This window comes from Ctenocephalides felis, unplaced genomic scaffold (assembly GCF_003426905.1).
Source record: "Ctenocephalides felis isolate EL2017-DRISC unplaced genomic scaffold, ASM342690v1 CF-g0.4_SCAFFOLD_01170, whole genome shotgun sequence".
In the NCBI taxonomy this organism is placed as follows: Eukaryota; Metazoa; Arthropoda; class Insecta; order Siphonaptera; family Pulicidae; genus Ctenocephalides; species Ctenocephalides felis.
Window position 1 is genome coordinate 46,292,318 of NW_020537324.1, and position 13,581 is coordinate 46,305,898.

General features: G+C 31.5%; 1 protein-coding gene across 3 annotated transcripts in view; it reads left to right on the top strand.

The window, feature by feature from the left end:
- The window catches only part of LOC113366263 (polyhomeotic-proximal chromatin protein-like), a 30,607-nt gene that overhangs the window by 10,726 nt on the left and 6,300 nt on the right, over positions 1 to 13,581 (top strand). For 2 of the 3 annotated variants that reach the window (XM_026607843.1, XM_026607842.1), the window contains exons 2-10: positions 8,179 to 8,747; positions 8,960 to 9,130; positions 10,731 to 11,144; positions 11,324 to 11,497; positions 11,573 to 11,776; positions 12,115 to 12,478; positions 12,621 to 12,795; positions 12,934 to 13,261; positions 13,382 to 13,497. In XM_026607843.1, the coding sequence (XP_026463628.1) occupies positions 8,179 to 8,747; positions 8,960 to 9,130; positions 10,731 to 11,144; positions 11,324 to 11,497; positions 11,573 to 11,776; positions 12,115 to 12,478; positions 12,621 to 12,795; positions 12,934 to 13,261; positions 13,382 to 13,497 (2,515 nt within the window). The remainder of the gene's footprint in view (positions 1 to 8,178; positions 8,748 to 8,959; positions 9,131 to 10,730; positions 11,145 to 11,323; positions 11,498 to 11,572; positions 11,777 to 12,114; positions 12,479 to 12,620; positions 12,796 to 12,933; positions 13,262 to 13,381; positions 13,498 to 13,581) is intronic. The other variant, XM_026607844.1, reaches the window with a different exon arrangement.

Here is a 13,581-nt window from a genome sequence, read left to right on the forward strand (position 1 = left end):
CTTACCTCTATAAAAATATTTGTTAGTATTTCAACAATGAGGGTTATTCTTTAATAGAGTTATATATATATATATATATATATATTTATATGTACATGTGCATATGTATATACTCCAAAACATCACATGCGTTTGTGAAATTTTAAGCTTGCGTGTGCAAAATACTTTGGGACATATAATTTTGAAAAACATTGAGTTCGTTTTTTTCTGCCGAACTTGCAATTGGTTGGAAGCCATACGCACATTCGCTTCGTGACATCAAAATTGAATAAAAGTTTTCTTATGTAAATTTAAGCAAATAATAAAGCGAATTATATTAAATAATAGCTCATAGCATGTCTAAAAACGATACATTTTTCAGATGCTTTTTTTCAAGATCTGAGAAAAAGGTAACGAAAACCCCATTTTGGGGGTTTATGATAGTTATCTTGTATTTTTATATTTTTCGTGGATTTGTGCTAAGAGCTTTGGTTTTTTGCAGGATTGAAGTTCCTTTCTTCTTTAGGACAGTTTGATATCAAGCACTAATAATATCAGTTTTACTTCAAAATATAGATTTATTTAAGTGAAAAAAGCCCTTCACCTATAGAAAAATCTAACAACAATCTTATCTCAAAGAAAATGGATATATATCAGGTTAAGGATTTTATCACTGCAGCCCATAGAGCACATAGTTCTAATTGCTGTTCAAAAAATGTATGAAAGAACTTTTTTGAGACTGCATTAGCACAATAATTTTCACGTTATGTTTGAAACACCCATTTCATTTTATATCATATTTGAAATACCTATAAATCGTATTTCAAATATACAAATCTGGAATTTAGATCCTCCTACCTGTAAAAAGAAACTAGTTTTCAGGCGTGTTTATGACGTTACCATGTGCACGAGGTCTTGAATAAAGTTTTTACACATACATGTTAATTCATATACAATATCTTTCAATACGAGATTTTCATCAAAAAAAACAGGCCGTGCCTTTATTCAACCACCTTTAGTACGTAACTCGAAGATTATTTCAGAATACGGTCTACTGGTAGAAAACTTGCACATGCTTTCACGATGAAAGTAAGCACATGTTTAGAAGGTTGAAATATCTTATTTCTAATCTTTGTTGAAGTATTTGCTTACCTGCTAGCGAATATTGCGGCCAACTCCCAAAAACATTAGTAAAACCATGCTTAATCTTATTTTTACTATTGCATTTATGCATATACTTCAAGACGTTTTTGCAGTAATGATTACTATTTTAAACTAAAAATAAATCTTTCTGAATTCACATATTGGACAAAAAGTATCTGTTTAGGTGATGATTGGGATTTTGAATATTAGTTTAAACGTTACTGATTTTTGACTGCGACGTGTTTTTTTAGACTATTAGCACTACAGATTGATAACAAAATGATTACTTCCTCTTTAATAACAATATTGTGAATAAACTCGATAGAAATTGTTGTGAAGAGCAAATTTGCCTTTGAAGATTATGCTAATATACCAGTATTAGTAAATTTCTATTACAATTGTAGTACTACTTACCGTCATTATTAGTGCAACATACAATTTTACTCAACTAATTTTAGCAAAACGTTCGAATACGTAGTTTTGATGGGCTCGCTTTCGAAATGGACACCATAATTGTTTCGAAATTGAATGATTATTAGACATGCATCGGTTATTACTTGCCTAAGCTAGGTGAATACCAAAATATATTTAAATGTAGTCATTTTGCCTCTAATAATTAAATTCATTTTATTTCTATGATTCCATAAAACTTAAAAAAGAATTTAATTGTTTCCGAATTATATTTGTCAAATTCTGCAAGATAAACCAATAACAACATTTTTCGAAGGTCTCAAAACAAATTTCTTAAAAAAAGATTAGAGTCGCCTAAGTATGTATGTTCTAAGTTGGCTGATCCAACAAAGCTGCAATGTAATTTAGATTTATTATTATTTTTCTGTATTTTCATCTTATCTCTTTTTAAACTAGAATAAAATGACAACCACTGAATTTTTTTTGCAAATTCTTTTTTAATGCTTTAATCAAATCTTTTGGATATTTTTACTATTCGATATCTGCAGAAGCAGACTGCCAAATAAAATGCTCACAAAGGCATTATTAGGTTGACATCACATATTAGATCATTTTTGATGATCGTATCGAGAACTGCTGATTTTACCTATTGGAAGTATCCTTATTCTATATTGGACTTTTAACTTACACATATATATTATAATTTTATTAACCACTTCACTAACTATATTTGATTGAAAGAAAAAGTAATGTGAGAAAATTATCATCTTATAACCATAAATTTACATATATGTGTACATATATTTGTTTTACTTAATAATAATAATAATAATAATAATAATAATAATAATAATAATAATAATAATAAATAGTGATCAGCCCGAAAGCAGGATAATAGTGTGAGAGCACTACAAATCCATAGTTTTCCTTCCCCAGCTCCCTTACCTACCTCTTTTGTTATTTCCATGACCATTAATCACTTTTTTTATTATACACTTTTGTGCATTTTTTTTTGCGTACTTCTGCTTCAATACGTTCTGGTCCTTGGCTTTGGCTTTCAGTTTCCTGTATTTTTTCTTCTCGCGTCAGTCATCAACCATCTGCATTCTTCTTCTTCCCAATCTTTTAGTCCTTTTATTTTACCTTCTTCGGCGTATTGTAGAAGGCACACTTTCTGCAGAATAGGTCTGATCCGATTTTCTTTCCTCTTAATCATCGTGCACAGTAGAGTTCTTTCTTCTCCAACTTCTCTTAAGATTTCCTCATTTGATATCTTATCTCTCCAGTCCAGTCTCCAATCGTCTTCAGCTCCACAATTCAAAACTCATCAGATAGTTATTGCTTCCACTCACTAAAATACTTTTAGGAAAATATACTAATATTTTTACTTTTCAATAATATTTTTTATTTTCAAACCTCAAAAGACGATCAGCAGTTAAATTACCTACCAATTCCTAAGCCATCACGAGCATAATCTTTATTACAAGCGTTTATGCTACGTCAGCTTACGTGCTTTATTACACACTGAGCTTTCATTTACACGTATTTGTATTCATTTACACGTTATTAAATAAGAACTGCTTATTGCAAAGATTTTATCAGTGACTGTTTGTATCTTTGGAAAATAGTACTATAACTTTCTTACCTCTGTAATTATATATTTAATGTTGCCTCAATAAAAATGTTTACATAATGATGACCATTGTTTAAAAATTTCTTAACAAAAGGAGCTTAAGTAGTCTCAATTTAACTAATCATTAGTTCGAAGCTATTCACCTAATTTATTTATTTATTCAAATTATTTACGTGATTATACTCAATTCTAATTCAAAGTTATCAATATTGCATATAATTATTTATTTATTCTATTGGTGAAAAGGATTATTATTGACTTCTGAATCATTAACATTATATGTGTAATAAGTAATATTTCTTGGCAGCTAATTGATGGAATTATTAATCACTTTATATACAACATACAATTGCCAATGGTACTAATTCAAATCATATATAATTATACTGCATGTAACAGCATTTGAGTAACATTCATTCGCAGGATTAACTTGAAAAAGTAGTAATCGGTGAATACGTTTAATAAGTTTATTACGAAATATTATTAATGTTTTATAGAAAATGATTGGTTTGATGATTTAAGAGACAGTTTTAATATTTTATCCTGTTTTATTTAATCGATCATTATAATTAAGATATAATATAGTGTATTACAAGCATTTGCGGAATAGAGGCTCCTCGAATGCTTCAGAGATGCTGCCTTCCGGTACAAAAGCTCAATGCTTTGAAGATCGCTGTCTTCATAGCCAATATAATAATTCAAAAAGACGTCCAAACATCATTAGAACAACAGTTATTATACTAATCAAAATCACTATCAGTTTTAGTACTATGTACTAGAATCAATGATAAACTTCATATATTTATTATTATTAATGAATTGTTAGAATCTTTTTATTTTTGGATGGATTAACAATTATTATTTCATCATATCATTTTGGTTGTTATCCAAATGATATCACTTTTGTTGTGTTCTGGTATTTTAATGACAATTAAAATTTTACACAAAAGATGCATTTTTTGTATTTTTTTTTTTTTTTGCTGTGGTGTGTATAAGAGAAATTAATTTTTAGGTTTTCGTAATTATTTTAGAATTTCTTATCTAAAATCCATAATTTCCCTTACCTCTTTGGTTAATTATTTCCATTACTATCAATCACTCTTTCATACAATTATATGCATTTTGCTTTCCATACTTTCTGGTCCTTTTGCTTCGGTTTTCAATTTTCTGCATTTTCTCTTCTGGGGCAAGTCATCAACCATTTGCATTCTTCTTCTTCCCAATATTTTTAGACTATTTATTTAATCTTTTCCAGCGATTTGAGAATTTTGAGAATTTCTTATCATATCATATGACGACGAATTGCAATAATAGAAAGAACTCAAACCAAAATTCTAAGATCAATTTTTAACGCACTCTGGTATGTCACAAATTTCACAATATGCAAAGGCCTAAAAATGTTAACAGGACGAGAAATAATACATAATAAGATCGTGTCTCAATTCATAGAGACTTACCCACTAATACATAATAAATAATATATAATAAGATCGTGTCTCAATTCATAGAGACTTACCCAAATCCAACAGTTGAAGATCTCTTAATGCCGCAAGACAATAGAAGACTGAAAAGAGTATAGTCATTGGATTACGCGCAAACTAACTAAGATATAGCACTGGATTATCTTATAATTAGATAATTAGACATTTTTATTATTTAGTGTATAGTTCAGCTCATAGAAATTGTAATTGTTTTTCTGATTGCTAAAAAAAAGTATAATGAAAAAAAATCTAAATTGATGAATATGCTGCCATAATAAATAATAATGGGTGGTACTGCCCTAGGGCAAGTGAGCTGAATTAAACTTCAACTCAATTCAGGAAGAAAGAAGCTATTTTTCATTGGAAACATTCTTTCCTTTTTGGTTCTTTTTACCCGCTCTACCCTACATATAGCAGCATTGGAGTTCCATTTCGTAACGGGGGTTAAGAATTTTTCACAACTATATTTGAAGTAGTGGGTAAAGGATGTGTAACCAGCCATCACCTTGATGCTTACGAAAATTATTTCGTAATATGTCGAACGAAACGAAAAGTATTTTCTTTCGTTGATAGTTTTTTTTGGTTGTGATTGAGAGCACTGTTGTTTAGTTTACTAGACCTTGATATAATATTTAAGTATACGTTATCTTTGTAAAAAAAAAAATTGCCTACAAAATTTATATTTTGCGTTAGTTGAATAATGTAGCCCTTATTTCGTAAAACCCCTTCAAATAGACCAAACGAAGTGAAGAGACGTTAGTAATGGGTTTATTAAATTAATTACAATGTTGCCAATTTTTATTATTTGAATACTTTTTATTACTCGAATTCTGTATCAATACTGCATAACTAAAAATGGAACACTTTATACGCTTCGACAGTGTGTGAAATGAAAGAATTACTTTTGATATTTTCGTCAACAGTTTAGGACTAACTAATATAATGTTTAAGTATACGTTATTTTCTGTGAAAAATGTGCTTACGAAATTTATATTTTCCATTAGTTCAATAATGTAGCACTTATTTCGTAAAACCTCTTCAAAATTAAAAATAAGACATTGGACCTGGTAACCCCCAGTCGTCTTTTACCCGAGTAAAAAGGACCAGATGACAAATTTTCGAAAAACAGTGAAAAGAGCACATTTCTACAATGATGAATTAGCTGGAAGTTTTACTGAACATAGTCAGATAGTTGTTTCTTTGATTTATGTGTTAATCGTTGTGATATATTTGGCATGGTTTTCACAATACCTATATATAAATCATGATTAACTATTGATGCTCTTTTCGTAGATTCATAAAAAATACACTTTATTTACCGTTCTTTTTTCTCTTGTTGTCCATTCGGCTTTCAGTTTAATTTATTATTTCCTTGCGTATATTGTCAAACAACTGCATTCTTCTTCAGTCTTAGTCTTTTCAGCCCTTTTACATTTTTGGAAATCTACTGCCTGCATGGATGCTGCACTGCACTGCCATGTATTTTATCTGGCCATTGCAATCGCACGCATTCGGTATCGAAACCTATTTATTTGATACGATATCGCTGCTCTAATACGATCATACGACCGCGCGACCTATCTCAATAACAAACTTTCGTATGCGGCAGGAGGAAAGCGGCATGAGGCGTACTGACCTATGACATGGCTTCGGAGCACGCACTGTATCGATTATTGCGAGGAGACCGCGGTCTACTCTGTATTAACCTCGTACGCACATTAAAAGCCATTTTCCCTATAGGCTTACATTACACTGCAGGAGATGAATGAAAAGAAATGACATAAAAAGAATTATGGGGTCATGGGGGTGAAATACTTCGTAAAATCTCATGAAAACTCGATTAATATTGATATATAAAGTACATATAAAAGATTAATCTAACAGTCTATTGCTACACCTATAAATTAAGAAAATATAAAACATTTCCAAGACCTAATGTTCACTGTTAGCACTAATGGAATGTTCCCAATTTTCGCAATTATTATGAAACTCTAGTGTTAAAATTTTGTTGTTACTTTTTCTCTATTGATTGAAACTAAATAAGGGGGCGTCCATTAATCACGTGAGCGAGTTTTTAGGATATTTTGAACCCCCCTCCCCCTTGGTGATACATGGTGATATTCAAAATTACCCCCCCTCCCCCACCAAAAATCACGTGTATTTTTAGTTACGTGATAAATCTGTAAATTTTTTTTTTGATTGTTTGATCATTTTTAAAAAAAATCAGATAAAAAATAAATACACGTGATATCTTACTATACCCCTCCTTCCCCCACGTGATATTTCGTGATTTTTTGTCAAAGCCCTCCTTCCCCAAAGAACATCACGTGATTAATGAATGCCCTCTAAGGGTCTTAAACTAATTAAGTGCAATTGATTTTATTTACAATAATTCCTAGAGAGAAGTTTTTGTCATATTTTTCAAGTCATTTTGAGTCGCTTAAATGTCGAATTTTGCTATAAGGGGGCGTCCATAATTTACGTGATTTTTTTTAGAGGGAGAGGGAGGTTGGCAAATAATCACGAAATATCACGTGGTGAAGAAGAGTCTAGTAAGATATATGAAATGAATTAAAATCCACATATTTAAAAAAAAATCAATTTTTTTTGTAGTTAAAAATACACGTGATATTTGGTGGGGAAGGGGGCGATTTTGAATATCACCCCGTATCACCAAGGGGGGGGGGACGGTTTAAAAATGCTTAAAAAATGAATCACATGATTAATGGGCGCCTCCTAATAACGTATTTAGTCAACATTTTCATAAAAGTAGCGATCGTTTCAATCCTAACGCAATTTTAACAATTTAACAGTTACTTTTGAAAATCGTTCTTTTTGGTAAAAATCGACGATTAATATTTGAAATATGTCAGAGAGATTTCGTTAGGATTATAGTTGCTATTTACAGGTTTTTGAAAAAATAGACAAAATCCTCTTCATACATAATATTTCATATACGTTTTTGAAGAAATTCCTAATGTAATATAAAAAAATCAAAGTTCACGTGAAAGATATTCCTTGGGCTTTGTGGGATTCATTTTTGGTGAAAATTGATGCAGCCGCCTTTTCGAAATTAATAGTTTTTCATTTTAAAAACGCATAAATTTTCAATTAACAATTAAACAAACAACAAAAAATTATTGTTGTTCAACTTGATTAAATTCTTATATCGTATGCAACTTACGAAAAAATGCCACGAACACCTAGTTTTCTACGATTTGCCTTTCATAACGTTCGGTAGTCATATGAGCTTGACATTTTTTTGCTTTATGTCTTTTAATACTGCACAGAGGGTATAACCACAATATGGGGTACTGAAGCTGAAAGCTTTTCCATATTATATGGTTGGTTATATATTCGATTTTTAGTTCTGGGAAGAAATATATTGAGATATTTTTATGTATATGTGTAATATATATTTGTGTGTATGTATATGTGTAATATATATAATATATTGCTATAAGTCTATCTGTAATGTGTATCAATATTTTTTGGTTATATAATCTGATGTTATTTTTTTATTTATTTTAGGACTCAACATTACGACAATCTCCAAAAGGAAACAAACAATAAAGATAATAAAAATAATAATAACTCATCAAGCCAGAGACCTCTGAAGGATAATACAAATATTCAGCACGTGCGCCCTGGTGCTCAAACCAATGGTAATGCACTGAGCAACAATCAAGAGCAATCTCCATCCAATGTTAATGGAGAACAACAATTGACTTCAATAAAAGTCGAACCTGATAGTGACGGAAATAAATCTTCAGAAATTAAGACTGAAGAAAAAAATTCAACGAATGATAAAAATCATAATAACAAATCGTCTATTAAGTGCCTAGAGACATTGGCTCAGAAAGCCGGCATTGTGTTCGACGAAACCTATGAAGTTGCCAACACATTGTTGACTTTAGATAAACAACAAACGGTACCCACGTCTGTTGCGCAAACGCAAAATAACCAGGGTAACCAGAACGGCGAGAACAATAGCAATAATATAGTACAGCAGAATTTGATTGTTGTGGATCAAAACAATCAACTTCACGAGTTCCATAATCAAGCTATGGCCCAGATCAAACAACTTGTGGAAGCATCAGGTTTGTAATTCATTATTTTATTAAACCGAGTCATTAATAGTTAATGAGCTTAGAAAAAAAAAATTGTACATACTTATGACCACCACCAGCTCAAAAATATTCATGACGATTAAATATGATTAACACTATTTGATAATAACAGTAATACGTTTTTAATACCTCAACTTAAGAAGTAATCTCCTGATCTGTCAGTAATTTTGTTTTAATTCCAGGACAAGTTCAACAAGCACAAATGCATCAAGAAATAGAACAGAATCCCGCTCAGAGCCCACATACTCTGCAACAAACCATGACGTCCATGGCACCTCCACAAGGTTCCATGCATCAGCCCAATCAGACCACCACAATAGCAACTGTACCACCACTTCAGCCTATGGCGACAGGTAAAATGAATAATTGAAGTAAATGATTAATATTTAGAGTATTTGATATTTATCATTTTGGCCATTACTTAACATTAATAAAATATACGAATTACAAAAACAATGATTTTTCTATAATTTAAATCAATAACTTACTTACCCATTATCACAAAATTATTATTGGAGCGTTTCGGTTCGACAACATTACTATTGATAGTACTTACTAATAGATACAATTCAGTTTCTTGAAGAATTTGATATATTAACATTATTTTTTTTTTCAAATAATTAATTAATAACCAATAAAAGATACTATTATTTTTTATCAATAAATAGAGAAATTAAAATTAATAAACTGTAAATAAAAAAAATGAATATAATTACCAGTTTTGCAACAAAGTTTATCGAATCATAAAACAAATTAACAATAAATCTACAAATTTATGATTGTCCATATTCGTTTTGCCCCTGCACTATAGATTAAATTCTATTATATTCTATATGTATCATCATTGATTTATCAAGTCAACTATAATCTAATAATATTTATCTTCAACCGTAACCAAAAAAGTTTTAAGTGCATTCAGGACAGCTCATACTGATTCGATATCTATTTACAAGCCGGATGTTTAAAGTACTCGTGTTGACTCACTAATGAGAAAATTATGATAAACTATGAGAACACTTTGCTATTGGCCCATGTAAATAACATATCATGAATGAAAGTGGACATCTTGATGCATCTAAGGAGACTTCAAAAACATATGTTGAATTATTACTATTAATTGAAAAATCGAAATCGATAAAGTTTTGCATATTAGCATGAGGATTCCTTACGCTAATATTAGCATATTAGCGTGAGGATTTCCAGGCCTTGCCCTGGGTTTTTGCTATAAGCAATATTTGTCTCGGATTTTGATCTTTTGTTCCGGATTGTCTTGCGTTTTTGAAATTTAAAGGTTCAAAGTGAATTTTTGCAATTACTTGATAAACAACAAAAAAATTACTAAAGTTAGCAAAAACTATGAAAACGAACTTTTATACTGCCTGGCACAAGTATTTATTTTTACTAACAATAAGTTAATTATGAAGAAAATGTAACGCAATTTTATACAAGACTCAAAGCGAAGAAACGTTTAGATCCAAAAATATAATATACAATATAACATTTAATCGAAAAAAAGTTCTACTAAAATCAGGTAATTCTAATTTGAAAAAAAAAGATTTATTAAAAAAAAGTGATTTTTATTGTATTCTTAAATACAATATTTGTTAATTTAAATAGCATTAAATTCATTTAGCATTAAGCCGCCTACCCCTGTCCCAGATTAGCATAACTACAAGTTACAGCCTCGGTTTTGACCTAAAAAGAATATGATCACAACGTCCTTCTGAAATGTATTTAATAATATTTAATACTAAAGACTATATATTAAATGTATTATTAAATATTGTCGTAAAATTAGTATAAAAATTAATTTATGAAGATTGATAATATTTATTTTTCTATCACTTATATGAATTTGAACAAACACACATATCTGCCTGCAGGCATACTCATTTTTACTTATGTAAATATAAGTTAATTTAATTAATTAAGTTAATACTAAAATGTCTGCAGGTCAAGTTGGAACGGTGAGTACGGTTGGTGCACAACAAGATTGGAGTCATGGAGGCCGTGTGCAAGTGATCCAACAACCCCTGCAGCAGCTCCAAAACCCCACTTATGTTCATCAACTCTACAGTAGTCCGCAAGGGCAGTTACTCATGCCTGGAAACTTGCTTCATTCCAATATCAACCCACAACAAATTCAGGTTATAACTGCCAACAAGCCTTTTCAAGGTGGTCAAATTGCTCCACATATGCTGACAACTGCACAAGGCAAACAGGTGTTGGCAGCCAGCAGTGCTAACGGTTTCAATGGAGGATACTCTCTGCCAACAATTCCTTCTACGCAGTCTCAGACGTTACTATTTAGTCCACTAAATGTTATCAGCTCACAACCGAGTATATTGTCTACGCACAATCAAAATGGTAAGTTTGTATCTAAAAATCATTATTAGAATTGAAATTTTAATTCATTCAACTTCTATTTGATTTGTAGATTTTTATTTAGTTATAATTGGAGTTTTATAAAAGATATAATTTTTTATATATCAATAGCAAAATATCTCTTGCAAATTTTAAAATTCTTTATAAATATTTATTAACAGGTAATAAACAGGACGGTATGCACAAAGTGATGGGTGGAACCAAAGTTATGCAAAAAGTCGGTACTACGCAACAAACGCAACAAAATACAAACCAACAAGGACAGTGTGTGCAGGTGTCACAGGCTATGCTTAATTCTCAACCCACCGCTCAAATTATTAGCCCATTACAGCAAAGTACGTAATGTTATTTTAAAAAACGAGTCTCGAACGCAATGTTTAATTATCATAATTACCCCGTAAACTTTTCAGATGGTGGACAAATGCAATTTGCTCATACGCCGTGGCAGTTCAGTGGCGTACCTCAGATATGGACGACAAATGGAATTCAGTCACCAGCTTTGCTGGCTCCTAATCCTATATTTATAAGAGGCCAGCCTGATGGAACTACACAGGGAGGCATGTTTATTCAACATAGTCCTCAACAACCCGCAATTCAACAAGCTACACATAACCGTACGTATTTGTAAATTTTCTTTTAAGAATTTTGAAGACAGCAATATTATTTATTCAGATTTGAACACGTATTTGCAATTGAATTTAAGAAATTCTATCAAAACTTTAATTTAATTCTTTGAAAACTTTAAGTAAATTTTAAAATGTTTATTGTTTGATTTTTTAAGTTATAAGTTAAGATAAAATGTTATACAAAAAATACGGGTGAAATAAACTTTAGTTGCATAAAACCAATGATTGCTACCTAAAACCCTGTAACTTTAAGGTAACATATATTATTTTATGAAAATATGCATTATATAATAATTCATTTCATAATAAATATTTTTTTATTTTAGAAACCTTGACAATACCATGCAACCCAACGCAAGCTACGGCTCTGAAACAACCAAGACCACAAGTAGAGCTTCAACCCAAAGGTCCAATCCGTCCTCCTCCAAATATTCTTCCGTCAGGAGTGCGACCTGCTAGTTCCGTCTCTACACAAACTGGTGCTAATACTCAATCCGGACTTACGAAAACAGGCAAAGCTCGAGGGAAGCCACCTGGTGTGCGCACATCACCTGCTCCAGGAACTATGAAGACCGACGCTGCGACGCAAGCAAAAGTTCAACAACAACAACAGCAGCAGCAGCAACAACAACAACAGCAACAGCAGCAGCAGCAGCAGCAACAGACACATATGATTACCAGCGAAGGAAAGTAAGTACCACAATGATATATTTAATAAATAATAATGCGCATAATTTTTCGAAGCACTGCTGTTTTGATCAATAAATATTTTTTTATTAAACTAAATGACAAAACTTTTATTTTATTTAATTCAATAATTATGTAATTTTAGAATGGTAGTAATGACATCTCCTATTCAAATGACAATGCAACAAGGTACACAAATTCAACCACAACAAGCTTTATCACCTGACAAACAACAGCAATTGGTGGTGCATAATAATAAAGCCCTTCAACAAGCCCAACAGCAAGCACAGCAAGTTGCTGCACAGCAAGCTCAGCATCAGGTATTTGTCAATTTTCTGGTAAATCAATATTATTATCTAATTACATTGGCTTATGAAAGTTAAACGTTACGAGATTATTTTCATCTAACAATAAGTTAAAGTTAAACAACAAACTAAAGTCAGTGCACTATGTTTCAGCAGGCCGTACTTATTCAACAACAGCAGCAAATTCAGCAGTTCCAGTTGCAGCAATTCCAACAACAGCAACAGCAGCAAGCAATTCAGCAGGCTCAAGCTCAGGCTCAGGCTCAGGCGCAAGCTCAAGCACAAGCACAAGCACAAGCTCAAGCTCAAGTGCAAGCACAAGCCCAAGCTCAAGCTCAAGCCCAAGCGCAAGCACAGACACAAGCTCAAGCCCAAGCCCAAGCACAAGCACAAGCACAAGTCCAGCATGCTACTCAACAGACACAGCAACAGAACCAACCCCAGCATATTCAACCTAAACCGGCACCCCAACAAATGCTTGGTAGGTTATTTGTAGAACTATTACTTTGAAAGTATTATAAACATTTTACAGCAATCTTTTCAATATTTAAATAATAGAAATGATAGAGTCTCTTTTTTCATTATTATTGTTTTGCCTTAGGTATGGTCACAATGCCTCAATTGATTGCGGCTGATGGAACACGACAGGTTATGCCAGTTGTATCTATGGCCGGACATGTTTCTATGTCAGTACCAATGGTTCAGCAGTTACATGCTGTAAGTATTAAAATAACTTTTTTATTGTTGTTATATTGGATATATATCAAAGATGTTTATACAATAATAAAAATTTTCTTCAAA